The 20,921-nt window shown below is 35.3% G+C and overlaps 1 protein-coding gene and 1 pseudogene across 4 annotated transcripts in view; one reads left to right on the forward strand and one right to left on the reverse strand.

Annotated features, from left to right (window-relative positions):
• Window positions 1-20,921, forward strand: part of Dnajc13 (DnaJ heat shock protein family (Hsp40) member C13) — a 120,785-nt gene that overhangs the window by 88,202 nt on the left and 11,662 nt on the right. For 2 of the 4 annotated variants that reach the window (XR_013436522.1, XM_078043319.1), the window contains exons 42-55: window positions 577-690; window positions 1,979-2,095; window positions 3,195-3,372; window positions 4,412-4,503; window positions 6,339-6,438; window positions 8,170-8,244; window positions 8,456-8,568; window positions 12,730-12,899; window positions 13,070-13,112; window positions 13,462-13,635; window positions 15,638-15,817; window positions 16,104-16,244; window positions 19,241-19,384; window positions 20,690-20,789. Coding sequence is in view for 2 of the 4 variants with exons in the window: in XM_078043319.1 (XP_077899445.1) it covers window positions 577-690; window positions 1,979-2,095; window positions 3,195-3,372; window positions 4,412-4,503; window positions 6,339-6,438; window positions 8,170-8,244; window positions 8,456-8,568; window positions 12,730-12,899; window positions 13,070-13,112; window positions 13,462-13,635; window positions 15,638-15,817; window positions 16,104-16,244; window positions 19,241-19,384; window positions 20,690-20,789 (1,741 nt within the window). In the remaining 2 variants the exon portion in view is untranslated. Of the gene's footprint in view, window positions 1-576; window positions 691-1,978; window positions 2,096-3,194; window positions 3,373-4,411; window positions 4,504-6,338; window positions 6,439-8,169; window positions 8,245-8,455; window positions 8,569-10,131; window positions 10,179-12,729; window positions 12,900-13,069; window positions 13,113-13,461; window positions 13,636-15,637; window positions 15,818-16,103; window positions 16,245-19,209; window positions 19,385-20,689; window positions 20,790-20,921 lie in introns of those variants that run through there. The other 2 variants (XR_013436523.1, XM_078043320.1) reach the window with 2 other exon arrangements.
• Window positions 17,404-18,290, reverse strand: LOC106144944 (large ribosomal subunit protein eL21 pseudogene; annotated as a pseudogene).

The raw sequence follows: 20,921 nt of genomic DNA on the forward strand, positions 1-20,921 counted from the left end.
TCACTCATAAATATTTCCCTTCATAAGGGTACACTTCAACTCAGGCATGGTGGTATACACCTCAGGAGACTAAGGCAGGAGGATCACAAGTTCAAAGATAGACTCAGCAACTTAGGCTAAGTATAAAATAATGGTGTGCTTCCTAAATACTTAGATTTTGTTTTCAAATATATTAAGGTAGTATAGTTTGATTCTTTTTTAATATTTACTGTGTGTTTATTAAATACTGTAATACAAAATATTGAATTTTCACCATAGCAGAACAAATGTTAAAGATGTTGAAATCAGGCTCAAACTTGAATCCCAGTTCATCACTTACTGGTTGTGAGACCTGTGATAAGTAATTTGGTCTTTCACAATCTTGTTTTTTTCTCAGCTGCAATACTTGTTAGAGTAACTGGGATACTTCTTGATTGTTTAAGTAGCAAAGGAGCACAGTAATATTGCTTATTCTAATGAACCCTGAATTTGGAAATTTTAGACATTAAAAACAAGTCATAACTTCAGTCATTTTATTTTAATGGTAATGTTACAAAGTGGTCATGTTACAAAAAATGATCATGTTCTATCTCCTAGATTCTGAAGATGCTTAACAGCAACACAGAAAACCCCTATTTGATATGGAACAACTCTACAAGAGCAGAGCTACTAGAATTTCTTGAATCACAACAAGAAAACATGATTAAAAAAGTATGCTATTGTTTTATAAATTTCTTGGGTAATTTATTCTTGGAATCTTGGAATTTCTTGGAATCCCAGAAAGTGTGTAATGGTATTGATGAACCAGAAATGCACAGTTTATCAGTTGGGTGTTAATCAAGGCAATGGTTTTTTTGTCACCTATAGCTCATTTAAGAATAGCATCTGTTGTTTAAAATAATACTTTGTTGATATTACTACTTGCATACAACTATTTCTATTTAATTAGATTTTGTCCCCAAAGGCCTTACTTTAATTGTTCACATGATCCTCTTTTCTCCAGTAAATGCAAGTTGCTTAACAGTGTCAAATGAAAATTTCTCCTACCATCCTACCTTCCAGTGAAGAAGCTAGTTAACCATGAGGTTGGGGGGCAGGCAGTGGCATGGAAAATAAGGAGGTACCCTAGATGATTGGATATTGATGGTTTGAAGACCATTATATTTATAGTTACTGAGTTTTTCTTAGAGCAATCATTACTCTTACATCCTAAATAACCCGGAATTTGTTGATCTTTTTTTTTTTTTTTAACTCATTCCGTGATAGTTACATAGGATTTTTTATAAAGTTTTTGAGAATTACAGAGCTAGTGAGAGCAAGTCTCACATTTCTACATCATCTCGCCTTTTTTTCAGAATGCACTTCATAATAAATTGTCTTTGTTAGCACTTTATAATCTATTCTATACTTTTACATGTTATTTTAGTATGACCTAACTTCCTTGTGATTTCAACCTACATCTTCATGGGAACATTTTTTTCCCCCATTCCTCTTTTCTTTTTTTCTTTTCCTTAAATGAAACCTATTCTTGATTTTGTAAGCTCTATTATATCACTGTCCCTTAGTATTCAGAAACTGTTTTCCAACACTTTCATTTAATGTGTTCCTTCCTTACACCCAATCCAGAAGTACTCATTTCTCAGCTTTATCCTTATATAGCTTGATAGGCCAAATGTCTGCTGAATAGAGAGAGAAGAACAAAATGTTGTATATTCTTTGTAAACTCTAGCTGTAAGATACTTTGTTGGTCATCTCTGTGATCTTTTGAAATTTTTAAATGATTTCATTTAATCTTTCAACTAAAAATTATAATTCTGTTCCAATTCCAGAATCATAGTGTTCGGTGTAAACATTAATATTGCATTGAGTGCTGTGATATGTATCAGCATTCTTCCTCTAGAAAATGAGTGGACTTATTGAATTGTTGTTCTGTTATGAAACTGAATAGGGATAGATTTAGAAATTAGATGTTAATGATTTACATTCTTTTTTTTAAAAGGGTGATTGTGATAAAACTTATGGATCAGAATTTGTCTACAGTGATCATGCCAAAGAACTTATTGTGGGGGAGATTTTTGTTAGAGTGTATAATGAAGTCCCTACTTTTCAACTAGAGGTAAGCTTTCTACCTGTAATTTTGTCCATTGCCTTTGATATTGTGTGACTGAAAACTACTAGCTTATTCACGCTGTATGCATTGAAATAAAACCTTCTCTTTTCGAAATTAATTATAAATTAACCTAACTAAGTATTTGAGTGATCCTGGACTACTTATAAGCCTCTTTATCTGATTGTTGAAGACTTGATTTCTTATGCATAATACTCCCCACTGTGCCCAGCACGTCTGCCTTGAGCTCCCAAAGTACAATGCCAGTTCCACACTCACTCCATCATATGGAGTGTTAGACCACAAGACAAGAGGCTCTCTCTGGCCAATTATTAAAAGAAAATATAGGTTAATAGCAGAAACATCTTTTAGATGACTCATCTCATCGGGTTATCTCTTGTAATGATCTATAATTACTTCCAGAAGCAAGGGAGGATCTTTTTCTTTTTAGTGCTTGGGAATCATGTTAGAATTTTTGTTTTTGTCTTATTTGTAGGACATAGCAAGGTGGATTTTGAGATTGATTTGTAAGGAGGAAAAGCAGTGAGTGACACTTTATTTTAGAATTTGCTTTTGAGAAAAAAAAAACAGGAATTTCCTAAACCATAATGTATATTATTTATCACAGAAATATCTCATTGTATGTGTGTATAATTAGTATTAAGCAGAATGAGTTAAGTGATTTGTGAAGTGCCCCAACTATGCTTTGAATTTATATTCTGAATATAGAATTTTTAAAAATATAAATGTTACATATCAATCAATCAGTTATTTTGATAAAGCGAAGAAGTACTCTAAACTTAGAATTATTGTACTGAGGTACTTCTGGGAACTTACCAGACCTCTGAAAGTTAAGAAACACTCTACTGCAGTTTGGTTTGTTTCCTTCCCACCCAAATCCCCCCACACACACACACACACACACACACACACACACACACACACACACACACACACACCACACACACAAGTGTATAAGTAAATTCATGTGTATTTATAATATAATCTTGCTTACTTTCATGTGTTGAATTTTTCTTTTGCTATGAAATCTTTGTCATAGTTATTTCTGAAGACACATATATTTTTTAAATGTTCCTCTGCTTGACAGGTTCCAAAAGCATTTGCTGCAAGTCTCCTGGATTACATAGGCTCTCAGGCCCAGTATCTGCACACGTTCATGGCCATCACACATGCTGCAAAAGTGGAATCAGAGCAACATGGAGACCGCCTGCCAAGAGTGGAAATGGCTTTGGAGGCTCTGAGAAATGTCATAAAATATAATCCAGGTGTGTGATTGTACCCTTAATTAATGAGAACCTTCGAATCAAAGGGTTCTAAAAATTTCCAATTCTCAATTTTATAAAAAATAAAAACTCAGGGAAAATTATACTTGATTATAATGTTATACTTGGTATAATTTTAAGGGAAATTGACCTAATAATATTTGCTACCTACAAATAGTAAGCTAAGGAGAGAGATGAGGCACCATGCTTAGAAGAACTCATCTCTCTAAAGAGAAAATGAGTCTGAGTTGAAAAGGCAGAATAATTTGATAGTATGAAATTTCAGATTGATGACACAAATTGGCATAGCAAGTGTAAGTACTTAGATTTATTCAGTAATCTAAATTTTGCCTCTTTTCTAGTACTAACATAGTGCTGTGTTCCTGTGAACACTTATATTTTTGAAAACTTGCCTGAAGTTTTTAGTGTCTAAAAATTCAAATAATAAAAAGGTGAGTTTCCACTCTTAAACATCAATCTATAAGAGGATTCTTCCAAAAGTATTAGCACTCCAGCCTGACTCCAGAAAGATAGATGAGTGAAAATCTAAAAGCTTTTTCCAACTCTAATTTTGGTAACTTTAATGTGATAATATAGAACGTAAAATCTAAAACAATACAATACTTAAACACTCCAGATCTTTTTTTTTTTTTTTTTTTTTTTTTGGTACCAGGATTTGAACCCAGAGTCATTTAACCACTGAATCACATCCTCAGCCCTTTATTTATGTTCTTTATTTTTTCAGACAAGGTCTGACTAAATCCTTAGGGCCTCTTATAATGTCCTTCTTGCCTTTAGCCTGGGGCCTAGAGGCAGGGATGGGATTTAAAATGTGAAAACAAAGAAAAATTAAGAAACTATAATATTTTATTTTTTGCCTTTTAATGCTGCTTAGAGATACTTCATTCACTTCATGTCATAATGGTTAAAAAGGATCATTTAAGACTTGCGATTAACAGTAAACAACTGTGTGTTATCAGTTTTCTAAAGGTCTGTAATTTAGAATATCTTGGAAATAAAAACCATTTTGTTTACTCCCTAGGCTCTGAAAGTGAGTGCATTGGTCACTTTAAGTTAATATTTTCTCTTCTCCGGGTCCATGGAGCTGGTCAAGTGCAACAATTAGCTTTAGAGGTAAGAGTATTCTATACTAAAAGTGTGTTCCTTTTCCTATCACTTAACTAAATACAGTTTGAGCATCAATTAATTATCTGAAGTTGGATAAAAATATGCATTTTTAAAATTTTACCTATTCATGTTTTTCAAGGTGTTTCCTTTCTAGGTCACTATCTGTCATACATCAGGGCTTTGGGTACACTGTGAAATGTCCTAGTCAGAAGATGAAGGAATAGGCTTTACTGGAGAAGCTTAGAAGCCATAGATGAGCAAGAGGGGGAGGCAAGGTTTCCCTGACTTCTCTGTCTCTACAGAGAGAGATAATGAAGCCAGGACACTGCTTGGCTGTGCACTGTGGGTTTTCATTCCAGAGAACTCACCTGTACTCTCCCTTCAAATCTAGTAGCAAGGTAACCTTTTTGATGAGAATTACAAATAGACACCTGGGTATACTGCTGTTAATAGGTGTTATCTAGGAAAGCCAGCTGCCAAAATTTGTGGGTCTTAAGGGTTCAGGAGAAGTTGGAGGTCCCTTCTTCAGGAGATTGAAACCACTGGTCCTATGAGATGCTACTTGGGTGCTACTTTTCCTCTGACAGAAGCAGAAAGTCCCTGGTTACAGGTGTTCTTTGTCCAGGCACCCTAGGGTAAGCTCCCAGGATCATTTTTCAGATGATCCTGTTCATTGTAATGCACATAATTTATTACAAAGAACACCAAATTCAACCCTATAGTATCAGGTAAAGAAGTGGTTTATGAATAAATCACTTAGATTATCTTTCGGCTTAAAACAGATTCTTAATAGACTACTAATATTGATATAATAGTAACATTATTAATCTAGACTACTTTGCTTTGATTCTGAACATGGTCCAAGTGGCATTGATCTTTAGACATGTATTGTAAAAGTCAGAATTGAAAAATTATTCTTTGTTTTAAGTCAGCTTTTGTTTCACTGTGACCAAAATACCAGACAAGAACAACTTAAGAGGAAGGAAAGTTTATTTAGGACTCATCATTTCAGAGGTCTCAGTCTATAGAGAGCCAACTCCAGTGCTCTGGGCCCAGGATGAGGCCCCACATAATGGCAGAAGGGCCCAGAGGAGGAAAGCACCTCACTTCATGGTGGTCAAGAAGCAAAGAGCGAGCTCTATTCACCAGTAACAAAATAAAAACCCCAAAGTCATGCTCCAAGTGATCATCATCTTCCAGCCACAGCCTGTAGTTACTGCTCAGTTAATCCACATCAGTGGGTCAATCCCCTTATCAGATTATACCTCATAATAATCATTTCACCTCTTAAAAGTCTTACATTGTCTTACATATAAGCTTTTGGGAGGCACCTCATATCTAAACTATAACCTCCTCTTTTAAAGAAAAACATCCTATTTTTTTATATAGAAAGAGATCTAATCTGTTGTGTGGAGTGCTAAAGACATTAACTTTCTTCCTCTATGAGCAAAAGAAAGTCCCAGAAGTGAAGATTATTATCTTTTAACTGCGTACCCCAAATCTGTGATTGGAAAACACTACACTGTATGCCATAGTCATATTTTTTCTTTGTTTTCATGTTTTAAATCCCATCCCTTCCTCTAGACCCCAGGCTAAAGGAGCATGTTCTGTATAGGATTAAAGTTTTTCATGAACCTTAAGGTTATCAAAAGATAAGATAACCTTATCAAAAGATAAGTCTCAAAGTAATAAGACCAATCTTTTAAAATTAAAAATTTCTCTAATAATTAAATATTTTGTGTTCCAAACATTTTGTTGCTTCTATTAAGTCTATATTACTGAATTTTATTAGGTTTGAAATTATCTCCAAACCTTTTTATGTCCTGTTGATTAATTTTCAGGTTGTGAATATAGTGACATCTAACCAAGATTGTGTCAACAATATTGCAGAATCAGTGGTTTTATCCAATTTACTGGCTCTTCTACATTCATTGCCATCAAGTAGGTATATTCACAAATGGCATTTTGGAAACCATAGAAGGACCTACCAAGGGAGGGGAACAGTTATAAAACAGTTATAAAACCTCGGGCAAATATCATCCATCTTTAGTTTTGGAATATTTACAGTGGGATTATTTATACTAGATTTGTCTTCCTAATTGTATTTTACATAAATTAACAAAATTATCTCAACTTTCCATATTGAAGGTTGAAAGTTGGAGGTGAGAGAGGAAAAGCAAAGGAAAATAACCTGGGATTGATTGTCAGGTTTTTTTCATGAGTAATTGTACATGAATAATTGAGAATTAACTAGTATTCTGTGGTTTTTTTTTTTAAAGACAGGTGCTAGAAAACATTCTTAAGATAAAGTTTACCTTGTATTAAACTTAGCATTGTCTTCCCTACTTTGTGTCTATTGACAAGAGATTATTTCCACAAAGAATAAAAATTTACCAACCTAATTTCTTGAATACAGCCGGTGTTGATGCAGGTTGCTCAGAAACTCTATAGTTAACAAGTATAATAGTTTTGTAGTTGTGCCAGAGCCAGCATTGAGATTGCTTTTCAAAAACAAGATGTTTAGTGTATCAGGCAATTGCAGTTTAAATCCACCCTCACCACAAACCATAGAATACATTGCACAGGTGACTTTGCTAAACCCTTGGATGTCATGTTAATCTTAATTTTATGTCTATTCACCTTGAGAATAGGACCCTATCTCTTTGATCATCCCATTGCTTGGCATGTATTCAGTGTTTCTTTATGTTCAGTGAATTGAGTGGAGTTGAAATTTCATTGAGTAATTTTTTTTTTTAAATAAATGACTTGCTTGAATTATCTGTTCAAAATGACAACCTGGAGAAATAATTTGCAGATTCTTTTTATTATACCTACAGCCTTAGTTGTTTTTTTCTTTTTCTGTTTTTATTGGTTTTCAATAATTTTGTAAGGCTTTAAACAATACAAAACTAAACTGGTTGGTAAAGAATGTAAAACAGAAACCATAGTTTTAAAGTATAACTTTTACCTGATTCATTGTCAACATTTTAATCTTACAAGTAGCTGACTTCTAGATATTTTCGAAAACTTTGCCATCACTTACACATAATCTAGACTAAACTATCTACCTTATACAGTGTTTGCTAATGGACATTGTTATTATTGTGTTGTTTTAGACTCAGCCCAGTACTTGACAGTCTCTACGCTCTTTGATAACACTTTATTCCTTTGGCTTTTTGTCTGTCCCATTTGATTCTAAAAGAGCAAAGTTCAGTAGCCCAGTATACTTGCACATCAAAAGGCAATGAGTAGGTGAGAGATGAACTGTGTCCAGAGGAAATTATTATGTCTTAGAGTAGAGCTCTGTCTTACAGTGATTACTTCCTTATTTTCCTGAGATAGTAGTATCATGTAAAAATCTGAGATGCCTGGTACAGTGTCCTCTGGATGTGTTTGCCATTAATATTTAGATAGGAAAACATTATGCCATAGTAGTTATGAGTGTGGACTTTGGAGCAGATAGATGTAGACAGAAAACCCAGCCATAGAGCTCACTAAGTGTGAAATAATGGGCTGGTTATACTGGGCTCCTTATCATAACACAGCCTTGCTGGTTATTGTGAAGATGAGGTATGATTCCATATCTGGAATACCTAGTTAATGTTTGGTATAGAGTCAATGTCTAGTAAATGTAAGATTGATACGTTCCTTGAAATGTCTTTTACTCTGCAGGTCGTCAGCTTGTTCTGGAAACTCTTTATGCTTTGGCATCAAGTACAAAAATAATCAAAGAAGCAATGGCAAAGGGTAATGTATAGAGTTATTTTTCATCCAGTCTTATTCAGCACTATGAAGCATATCTTGAGTTGCTTTTTGTGCAGTCTGATAAATTAGAAGAATGCTTTGGAGACCCTTAAAGTTTAAAAAACATCAAACAGCACTGAGTTGAAATAAGGTTGAAAATGAATTCTACTAATTGAAAATAATATAAGCACTGATTCTCTTTTTTCCTTCTTAGGAGCTTTGATTTATTTATTGGATATGTTCTGTAACTCAACACATCCACAGGTTCGAACCCAAACAGCAGAACTTTTTGCCAAAATGACAGCAGATAAACTGATAGGTCCAAAGGTGAGTATAAAATAAGTTCTCAGAAGGAAATTAATTAATAAAACCCTGTTACTTTGATACTGATTTCATGAAATTCACCAATCTGAGATGGTGAAGATAAGAAAATGATGTGAAAGTTGAACAAAATTCCTGAAATTGTTGCTGTATGTTACTAATTGAGAAAACTAGTCAGGGAAGTTGTACCAGAATTGAAATGTTTGAAGAGAATATGTGGATTATGATGATAACTGTTCATCTTTCTCAAAGAGAGAACGGAAGTACATTTAGGTTATGAAAGAAGGCAGGTTAGACTTCACTCTGCAAGGATTGGCTCATAGAGGTAGCTAGTGAGACACTGGTAATCTGTATCTTTTACATTCCACTCCTGAATTAGTAAGGTTATGCAACCCACAGGAAGTGAGGCTGTCTGGGGACAGGAGTATAGTGACTCCTCTGCTTTCCTGGTGTGCAGGGAGACTTTTTAATCCAAAACTGGAGGTGACCATATGATATCTGGAGCCATGGTTCAATTTGAAGAGAAGGAATTTACTTCCGAGTAGAATTTTATTCAGACACAAATGTAATCAAAGTTCCCTAATTCTATTATTAGATCAGTTTCATAAGAGATAGGGCTCATAGTGCCAAGCCCACTGAGCAACACATCAGAGGCATGGGAGAGCTACAAAAAATACTTCTATGCCCTACTACCAAAGTCTGATTCAGGAAGTCAGGGGCAGGGCCCCAGAATTTGCTTTCTTAGTCCATTTCCCAAGTTATTCTTTTGGAACCTGTCTGGACTAATATTTGAGAATCACAGCTCCAACATATCTGCCAAGGTACCTAGGATAAGGAAGAGTCTACAGGTTACCTACTTCCATCTAAAGCCACAGTGGCCTCCCTCATATGTGTTGAGCCTCCATGAAAAGTTTAGTTTGGAAAAAAAGTTGTTCAAAGCTAATGAACATTTTTACATCAGTACAACAAATTAGACTCAGTTGTCGCTGTTGTTTTCTTGCTTGATCTCTCAGTCTAGATGTTAAGAATCTGTCATAGGACCCAAAATAGTTTTACTATAGTGTTAATAATAGTCTGCCTTTAGCAAGGTTGATGAGATGAGGGAATTACCTTTGGATGTCTACAAAAGAGTCCATAAAAAAATGAATATTGAGTCAGGCGTGGTGTCTTACACCTGTAATCCCAGCAGCTTGGAAGATTGAGGCAGGAGAATTGCAAGTTTGAGGCCAGCCTCAACAACTTAGTAAGACCCTGTCTCAGAATAAAAATAAAGAGCTGGAGATGTAGCTCAGTGGTAAAACATTCCTGAGTTCAATCCCAGTACAATCGCCCCTACCCAAAAAAGAATTAATGTATAAATATTGATATTTAGTATTGAGTTTTCTTAAGTCAAGAGTTGGGTAGCACATAACTACAATGCCTACTATTAGATATTTTAAATAGTGTGTTAGATGTTTAAAATAACTATGTACTGAAATTGAGCTCTCCAGTAATATTTTTGGCCTTTGATATACATGTGGGACAAATATTATCAAGGTGAATGTCTTTACATTTAAATTTTCTATATAGGGAAAATCAGCACCTTAATTCAATGATTTGCAGCAAGAGACGGCTGGGTCAGTAAACTTTTTAATTTTTATAACAGCTTTATTGAGATATGATTGACATACAATACAGTTCAGTGATTTTTAGTATATTTATGGATTGAGCAACTATAATCAATTTTTTGACCATTTTTATCAATACAAAAGAAGCCTCATGCCCTTTAGCAGTCACTCTCCTGTCCACTTTCTCCCAGGAACTACTATGCACTAAACTTTCTTTATAAATTGTAGAGTTACGTATAAATGGAATCCTATAATATAGTCTTTTGTGACTGATTCCTATCAATTAGCATAATGTTGTGAAGATTCACCTATTCCTTTTTATTGCCAAACAATATTCCACAATTTGTTTACCTATTTATCTCAATGAACATGTGAATTTTTTTGCTGTCTGAATAATACTATTGTGAACACTTGTGTACAAGTTTGTGTGAGCATTGGCTTTTGTTTTGAAATGGAATTTTGGGGTCAGATAGTAATACTAGATATAACATTTTGAAGAATCATAAGTGTTTTCAAGTGGTTACACTGGCTTTACATACCAGCATTATAATATCTCTTTATCTTCCCTAACACATGTTATATGTTTTATTATAGCCATCCTAGTAGGTGTGAAAGCAGTATCTTATGGTTTTGATTCACATTTCCCTGGTTAATGATGCTGAGTATCTTTTCATGTATTTATTAGCAGTTAATACAACTTTCTTAGAGAAATGTCTCTTCATATCCTTGACTAGTTTTTAAATTGGCTTATTTTAGTTTACTGTCCTGAGCTACTCGGGAGGCTGAGGCAGGAGGATGACAGGAGAAACCCAGGAATTCAAAGTCAAATCTGGGCAACCTAATAAGACCCAATCTCAAAAAGCGGGGAGGGGTGGAACAATGAAACATTCAATGTGGTTTCAACTTTCTTAGAGAAATGTCTCTTCATATCCTTGACTAGTTTTTAAATTGGATTGTTTTAATTGTTGAGTTGTAATTGTTCTTCGTGTTTTTTGATACTAATTTCTATTATTTGAACATGTTTTTTTTTCATTCTTTTGATAATTTTTTTCATATTCTTGATCATGTCCCTTGAAGCAGTGAAGTTTTAAATTTTGATGAAAACAGTGTTCTGTTCGGGTTGTCAGTGTTGCCTAACAGTGGGTTTCTAATTAAATATCCAGGTATCTTTCCAGAAGGCAGTTTTGTTTAGAAACAAGAAGTGATTGTGTAAGAGATGAAGTGATTGACCTTCAAGTTGGCAGCGTGGCATTGTGAGCAGAACTTGTTTATCACAATCCTGAAGCTGCTAACTTGACTTAATGACTCTGGATGTCTTCTCTCCAAACCTAAATTTCTTAACTTCATAGTGAAAAATTTAAAATAAATGGCCTTTAAATCCTACTTCAACTCTTAGTGCTTCTTTGGTATATATTTCTCAGAGCTTTGTGAGAATGTGTTACTTATTTACTGCAGTTCAGGCAGGGTTCTTACTCAGGAGACTCTTGATGAAGAGTGATATAATCACTGTCTATACCTGCTTTTGTTCTCTATAGAGCTGAATTGTATTTTGGCATGATGGTCTCAGCATACTTAAGAGAAAATATATATATATGAAATAAGCCTGTGAAACTGGCTAATTTTATCCTGATGATATTATTTGATATAAAACAAATGCCCTCTTGTGGGAGCCTTGAGAAATTTCTTCTCCTCCTCCAGAATAGTTAGGTGTCTGTGGAGCAGCTGGCTTGATTTTATTTTGTGTATGCCCTCTGTCACGTAATCAACATAGTTTATTTCCGTTCCTTGGGAGCTAGAAGTTCAGAGCTAAATTTGTGGTAGATATCACTACCAGTTACTCATAGCTTCTGGTGTTTCTTTTGCATGCTAACTTCATATTGGTCTTTATTCTTTCAAATAATGTAAGCATTTGCCAAATACGAGAAGCTTAGAAAATAATTAATGAGCAAAGCAGACCAGGTCAGGAAGGTTTCCCTAAGATGAGCGCTGAGAGTAGTGTGACATGGAGCGAGAACCATGTGATGGTAAAGGAAGATACTCTTTTCCCTTTGTCCTTATGCCTCAGTAATTTTCAATCTGTGCATAGCATTTGTTGGATGGATTTTTTTTAAGCTACTTTTAGAATTCTTTTTGGAAGAAGGCTTATTATAACATAAAACGGTAGCGTTAGCATGAGAAAAACTATAGTTTCTGAGGGCAAAGGGTGTGAGGAAGAGTCGGACAGATGAGCTAAGTGCATTCTCAAAAGAGGTTTATAGCACATGCATGACACCACAGGGGAGACTCTGGAAATTCTACACTCTGAATTTCTTAAGTTTTTTGAGTTAGATAATGGAAATAAAGCTTTGATAGGTAAGTAGGGCCAAGTCATAGTCTTGTTAAAGTTACCTTTGCATAAACTAAGGTTTTTCTCCCACTCCAGAATTTTTAGATAATAGTTATTTCTTATATCAGCCATAGCAAAAATTGCTCTGATATTCTCAGAAAATTGTAAAAAGCAAGCTGAATATTGAGGCGTTTCCAACAGTTCTTGATTTCTTTCTCAAACCTCCTCCCATAGGTTCGAATTACATTAATGAAATTTCTGCCTAGCGTTTTCATGGATGCTATGAGAGACAACCCTGAAGCTGCTGTTCACATTTTTGAAGGAACTCACGAAAATCCTGAGTTGATTTGGAATGACAGTTCCAGAGATAAAGTGTCTACAACAGTGAGAGAGATGATGCTAGAGTAAGTAAAGACAAAGATAATAACTTGAAGCCTTCAAATAAAATCCCCAGGAAGGGCAATCGTTTCCCACTCTGCCTCTCTCCTAAGACTCGCTCCAAAGGTCAATGTAAGTGTTATGTTGTGACTAAAGTTTGGTATTCCTTTCCTCCTTTTTTTTTTTTTTTCTCAAGGCACTTTAAAAATCAGCGGGACAACCCTGATGTTAACTGGAAGGTAACATATACTTTTATCTTATAGGGGTTTTTTGTTGTTGTTATTTTGAATTACTCCTGAGTTAGTTTAAAGTCAGCCTGTAGCTCTGTCATAAGACCCTGAGGTACACCCCTGGAAAAAATAAGTCTTCAAACATAAAAGTAGGAATACTTTCTTTTGAAGTAGCTAATAAAACATCCTATGCATTTAAGAGAAAATAAAACTTAAAATTATTATAATTTGATTATATAAATGCCTATTTATCAACTAGTTCATTGTATGTAGAATTCTTTAATTGGACTTGCTTTTCCTGCTTCATGTACAACTAAATAATTAAGTGACCTGACTGAAATTCTTTTTCTGTTTAAAGTTGCCTGAAGATTTTGCTGTGGTGTTTGGAGAAGCAGAGGGTGAACTTGCTGTTGGAGGAGTTTTCTTGAGAATTTTTATTGCACAACCAGCATGGGTTCTCAGAAAGCCTAGAGAATTTCTGATTGCACTATTAGAAAAATTAACTGAGCTCCTGGAGAAGAACAGTCCTCATGTAAGCTTCAGTCATCAGGAAAATATATCAGAATTTGCTAAACATACTAATTTTTTTCTCATAAAACCTTGTCTTCACTGACCATGCATTAATAGTGGGCTACCTCTTTCAACATAGTAACCACATGTAAATTTAGATATGTCCATTGATTTTGTGTGTGTGTGTGTGATTTTTGATAGTGAAGCTCTAATACCATGGTTATTTATAGATAAAAGTTAGAGATGTCTGTATTGAATTGCTATTTCTAACAATTATAAAAACTCTAAAAGAATATTTTTGCCACACCATTTCCAGTGACTATATAACTGATCAAAAACCTAAATGTCTGGTGTTTCTCTGAAAGTGTATTCATGTTCTTTAGTGCACTTTGTGTATATGGCAGGGATGACCCTAGTCACAGATATTGACAGAATAGTAACCACGTGAATGAACCGTGTACCTGTGCTCAAAACCAGAGACTTTCTGGAAAGCAGAAGGTAGCTTTGATCTTGGTTTGACAGGTCAGAAACCCTGATAGTGTCTAACATTTTGTTATATGAACATTTATGTTGAAATCTAGAAATAGATGGTGGTTGATTAAACAGCCTAAGCTGACCGGACACAGTGGTATACGCCTATAATCCCAGGGGCTTGGGAGGCTGAGACAGGAGAATTGTGAGTTCAAAGCCAGCCTCAGCAAAAAGCAAGGCGCTAAGCAACTCAGTAAGACCCTGTTTCTAAATAAAATACAAAATAGAGCTGGACATGTGGTTCAGTGGTCAATTGTCTCTGAGTTCAATCCCTGTTACCAAAAAAAAAAAAGTCTGAGCTGTATTAGGTGGTCCTGGATCATCCAAGCCCAGCTTCATCAGTAACTAGCTGGCCTCATGATTCAGCCTCAGCTGCCTCATAGAATGAAGACTGCATCTACCTTTGGCTGAGGTTTTAATAAGTTAATGTGTGTGGAATACCTAACATATCTGCCACATTTCAACTGCTTAGAAATTGTTAGTTACTATCCTTAGTTTATCCTTAGTTTAAAAAATAGAATTAGTATGCCAAATATTTATTAGTGTCACATTCCATAGTCATATTTCCCTTTACTAATAAATTCTAATACATACTTAGTTTTCTTATAAAATGAAATCCTCACAGATGGGGGGGTTTGCTTAGAGGCCCCGGGTTCAATCCCCAGCACCAAACCAAAAGCAGGGGAACACAAGAGAATTCTCAAAAAGTGAATCTTAGCAAGGAAAAGCAAGTAGAAATTTCATCATATGTCACCTTTCTTTTTGGGCACATCCCAATTTTTGTGTTCATTTAAAAAGTGTTTTGTTATGGATATATATATATGTACAATCTATTATCTATAGTACAAAGTTCATTATAGCCCTCAGGTAATGTTAAATGTAGGTTGAGCATTCTTCATCTGAAAATGCAAAATTTGAAATGATCCAAAATCAAACTTTTTGAGAACCACAGCAGTGCTAAAAGTTTTGAATTTCAGAGCATTAAACATTTTGGATTTTTTGACTAGGAACGTTCAGCTGATAAACTCGATATAAAAAAAAGTCCAAAATCGGAAATACTTCTGGTCTGAAGCATTTCAAATAAAAGGATCTTCAACCTGTAATAAGATTTTTAATAGAACTGAGCATAGTGTTTTACTAATCTATATTCTCAGTGATTATTGATGTTGTCTAACATTGACAGGTCTGTAACATCATCTAGAAATTTCTAGTATCATCTTTTGGGAGATGATCTATTATTATACCTGCAATAGAACTGAGCTACGTCAGGCCTGCTGAAAGACTATTTAGACAATAATTCTTAAGTCCTTTGTATGCCTGCCTTTGTCAAAGAAAATGGAAAGTTTGTTTTCACTAAGGTTTTATGAAGCATTATGTTAGCACTTAGAACTTTTGAATCCCTAGTTTTGAACACCAAATAAATTGCCAGGTATATTGAGGACTTTTTCAGTATTTTAATTATTTTGATTGGCTGTTTCTTTTACACTTTCCAGGGAGAAACTCTGGAAACTTTGACAATGGCAACAGTATGTCTCTTCAGTGCACAACCTCAGCTGGCAGATCAAGTCCCACCACTGGGCCACCTTCCCAAAGTTATCCAGGCAATGAATCACAGGAACAATGCCATTCCTAAGAGTGCCATTCGAGTTATCCATGCCCTGTCCGAAAATGAGGTATTTATGAATTTATTCTTTAGATTATAGCTCTAGAATTTTATGTGATTCCTCTTCTAGACGAATGCACACTAAAGTGTACACCCTCTTTCTAAAAGGAACTGCATGGTATTTTATTGATTCTTAAGCCAGTTAAATGATATAATTAACAGGAGATGGAATTTGACTCAGTTTATTATTAAACTTGAAAGTAGTTGTTTTAAAAATTATTTTGTTACCTTGGTATCCACTGTGCTTTATAAAAATGTTTCTTTACTACAAGTAACCTTCTCTTTTGGGGACTTAGCTGTGTGTTCGAGCCATGGCATCCTTAGAAACCATTGGCCCACTGATGAATGGAATGAAAAAGCGAGCAGATACTGTTGGTCTAGCCTGTGAAGCAATTAATCGAATGTTTCAGAAGGAGCAGGGTGAATTGGTAGCACAAGTAAGTGACTTTCTAGATTCAGCACTATTTTAGGAAAACAAATGTAGTAGACAAATATTCCCTGGCTAAGGTTTGATGGAGGTAACTTATGAATTTGTGCGTGCACAAGTGTATATTTCATATTCAGTTATGTGTATGTGTGTGCGCGCACAGAAAAGTGGTGCTAGGTGCTAGAAGTCTTACCAGCTTCAAAATTTTGGCCACTTATTGTGCATTTATCCTTAGTTTTCTTCACAAAATTTGCCTTATCTGGTCAAATGTTCTCTCTTTACATGGAAGCTAAGTGGGGAGTGGAATAGAAGTTCAGTGGACTACACAAAAGGGGAATGAAGGGAGGGAGGCGGAACAGGAATAGAAAGACAGTGGAGTGAAACAGACATAACTTTCTTATGTTCATATATGAATATACCACAGTGGAACTCCACATCACAGTGGGATCCTCATTAGAACATGTATGTATCAGAATATAGTCTTATTGTCATGTATATTTTTAAAGAACAAATAAAAAAGAAAAAAACATTGCTTTATCCTCTTTGGAAAGATTTATTCATTCCTTTGTTTCTTAAGTCATATTGTAGAATCATGCCAAGACTTTTATTGTCCTTTTCAAAAGGACTTTTTACCTAGTGAAATGGGACTTGGTAGGTTATCAATGTTGAGTAGATAGGCACTAAAGACAGAAAAAGCACATCATAAATTTCAACAACCAGTGCAAAGTGATTTTTTAAAGTCACAAAAGTATAGCTTTTTTTTTTTTAAGTATAGCTCTTAAGAACACGTACTGCATAATTTCACCAATGAATGGAATCTAAAACAATCAAATTCATGGAAGGAGAGCACAGAATGGTAGTTACCAGAAACTGGAGGGTGGGAAGAATGGGGATATGTTAATGGTATAAAGTTTCAGTTAGGAGTAATAACTTAAAGATCTATTGCACAGAATTGTGACTGTAGTTTAATGTATTTTTCAAAATTGCTAAGAGTAAATTGTTCTCACCATAAGAAATAAATTTTTGAAGCAACAGATATGCTGATTACACAATCCAAATTGTATACATATATCATAACATCACTTTGTATTCCATAAATACATACAACAAAAATTAAAAAGTAATAAAATATAACTCAGTCACTCTTTTTTTTTTTTTTAATAGTCCACGGGCCTTTATTTATTTATTTATTTTACATTTATTATGCCATGAATTCATAGGGAATAGGTTCCAGCAGTTCAGGCTCCTTTCCATTTGTTCTCACAAAATGTGCTTCTCTGTGTGGGGCAGGCTGGCACTTCAGCTGAACTCAGGTACTTTTCTCTTTGGCTTCCTTCTTTTTCAGATCTTTTTCCTTCACATGATTCAGGAAGCTGTCTCGGCTCTTAGAGTGCTTAATATGGTCAATGCGCACATTAATTCTCTTGGCAAGAATCTTGCCCTTGCTTATTCACAACAATGCCAACAGCATGCTGGGTAACATTGTAGACTCTCCCAGTGTTGCCATGATAACATTTGTGGGACATTCCTTTTTGAACAGTACCCATTCCCTTGATATCTACAATATCACCCTTCTTGTAGATTCGTGTACACGTGGCCAAAGGAACAACTCCATGTTTTCTAAAAGGCCTAGAGAACATATATCGGGTTCCTCTCCTCTTTCCCTTTGTGTTCATCATTTTGGAGAATTACTGGAAGATGATGGTTCCGGCTTAAAAGAAGCTACTCTTTTATCTTTTTATTCCGCACCCCCTCCTTTTTTTTTTCTGGTACCAGGGGGTGCTTAAACCACTGAGCTACATCCCCAGCCCTTTTAATAATATTTTTTATTTAGCAACAGAGTCTCATTAAGTTGTTTAGGTCCTTACTGAGTGGCTGAGCCAGGCTTTGAATTTGTGATCCTCCTGCCTCAACCTCCCAAGCTGCTGGAATTAGCCACCACTCCCAGCTGTCACTGTTCATCTTTAAAAATCTTCAGTGGTTTCCCATGACAAAGTGACTCTGGCATTCTTAGTCTGAAGACAGTGACCTCCTATTCTCCTGGTCCCCTTTCTTGCTGTATCTATCTCCACCCCACAACCTCAATTCAGGCCCACCCTTTAGGCTAGTCAAGATACTGGGTAGATCTGAAGGAGATAGTGAATGCTATGAAGTTCAAACTTAGTGTTGGCTCAGGAGTTTACCAGATGAGGAAAAACATGAGCTAGTACTACCACTTGATGGCTCTGTGACCTTAGATATGATTTTTAACCTTACACTCGGATTTATCATCTGAAATAAAGTTATAAATTTATGACTGCCTCACAAGTTATGAAAAAAAGAGGTACACTCACTAAATGTCAGTTATTTCCACCTCTTCCTTTTGATTTTTAATGAAGATTGATACCATATTATTATTTTTTAATTTTAAAAATATTTTTAGTTATAAATGAACACAATACCTTTATTTTATCTGTTTTCATGTGGTGCTGAGGATTGAACCCAGTGTCTCATGCATGCTAGTCAAGTGCTGTACCACTGAGGTATAACCCCAGCTTCTGATACCACATTATTATTTAGCTTTTATTAGACTGATAGGAACTGGTGATTGTAAAGATTTATGTTTTAAGATAATATGGGAAAATATTAAGGCATTTCAGAGATTGTTGCCCATTAGTGTAGTATTATTAAAGCAGGCTCCCTAGTGGCTCAAGTTCTTTGCTTCTTGGGTCCAAATGCAGATTTCATTACTGCCCAGTTCTTTGATTGTGAACATGCTTTTTTACCTTCTGTGCATTGATTTTTTTCCATTTGTAATAATAATAGCACCTAATTCATTAGATGTTAGGAAGATTAAATAATTGATTTATAGCATTTAGAACAGTTGACAATAGAATAAAATCTTATTAAATAAGAATGTTATTAACTACTAAAACAAGAAACTGTATCTGGTATTAAAACACTGTGAAAACAGGTTGCTGATTTATGTTTTCCAGTATGGTTATAGATGCTTCATATGCCTTCTAGGCCCTGAAAGCAGATTTGGTCCCATACCTCTTAAAATTACTCGAAGGCATAGGACTTGAAAATTTGGACAGCCCCGCTGCCACCAAGGCCCAGATTGTTAAAGCACTCAAAGCCATGACTCGAAGCCTGCAGTATGGAGAACAGGTGAGTCTACAAGCAGCAGTGTGATCTGCTGATTACAACAAGGTATTCTTGTTGTAGGGTCTTGGCTGTGGGTAACCTGTACTTCTGTGTTCACATCCACTCACGTCTGCAACTGCATAAGAGCCAAAGACCAATGATGGACTTCCATAACTGCCTCATAAACAATGAAAAAGCATAAACCATACACTCAGCAGTCACTCAGGAGCATTCCTTTTCTGCATAGCAATGGTGTGTTTTCAGAAGAAAAATGCAAAGAATATTCAGCATTTAGTATTGGTTAAAATTAACTTTTGGTTTTAGGAATTGTCAATTCCCACTATTCACTTCCATGGGAGCAGAGGTGAAGTTATGTTACTGTCCAAAATAGGAGCTCCTCTCTCACCTTCACAGTTAATTCCTTCCTCTTTTGCTTCTTTCCAAGGTTGGACTGGTGTCCTCTCTTGGACTCACATGGTCACCATGTACATAACTACTTTAATTCATATTGCTAAACTATCTGGCACTGTCTGTACCCACTACTAGACTGTGAGCTTTCTATCTGACTTCAGAGACAGAGGCTGTCTTGCTCATTGTGTTCACTGTGTTCACTGTTTGTACCACATAAGTAGTGGAAATATAAATATAATACCTCTTATGTGGAAAAGACTTCTAAGAGGTATTTCCTAAATATTTTTTGTCGCAAAAAATCTTTTATCTTAGTCCAGAATATATATATAGTGTGTGTGACACACTGTTTTATTCACATCTATCTACCCATTTATTCATGATACTCTTATACTTCTCTGTATTCACCTATTTTCTCAAGTATGCTGTTTACTCCCCTTTTAATGGATTTCATTATCCCCCAACAGGTCACAACCCATAATTTAAAAGACTGCTTTAAAGTTTTAGCTCCAATTTGCAGAATGCTCTCCTCAAACCCTTCCTCAGGAAAAGTTCATCAGCCCATACCATACTGTCTGTCATCTGTTACCATCATAAGAAAATACTTTTTTAGGAACCTTCCTGCCCAAATTATATAGAAGTCAGTAAATTTCAGGTTCAAATATGAAGACTCCAGCTGTAAAAGAGCCAATTCAGGCACTTTGAATCTGGTTAATGAGATGTATCCAGCCAGTGTCTGGTATAAAGTGTTTCATGAATGCTTGTTCTTGCTCCATCTTTGAGTGGTTCTCACTACCCCTCTTCTTGATTGTTTTAGAAGTTGATTTTTCTCTTTAATTCAGTCTTTTTTTTTTTAATTCAGTCTTTGAACATGGAGTTCTTAATTCGTTTATGTCAAAAGTATTTGCTTCACTTCTCTAGGTGAATGAAATCCTGTCTCGCTCTTCAGTCTGGAGTGCCTTCAAAGATCAGAAACATGATTTGTTCATTTCTGACTCACAAACAGCAGGATACCTCACAGGTAAGTCATTCCTAATTGGTTATCTTAAGACACCTGTCAGAAGCCACTTGGACCATCCTTTTGCCCTGAGTAGACTTAGTGTTCACCGCTGACCTCTCTTGTGGGACATTCCTTTTTGAACAGTATATATGT

Source organism: Ictidomys tridecemlineatus, chromosome 3, assembly GCF_052094955.1.
Source record: "Ictidomys tridecemlineatus isolate mIctTri1 chromosome 3, mIctTri1.hap1, whole genome shotgun sequence".
NCBI classification, from domain to species: domain Eukaryota; kingdom Metazoa; phylum Chordata; class Mammalia; order Rodentia; family Sciuridae; genus Ictidomys; species Ictidomys tridecemlineatus.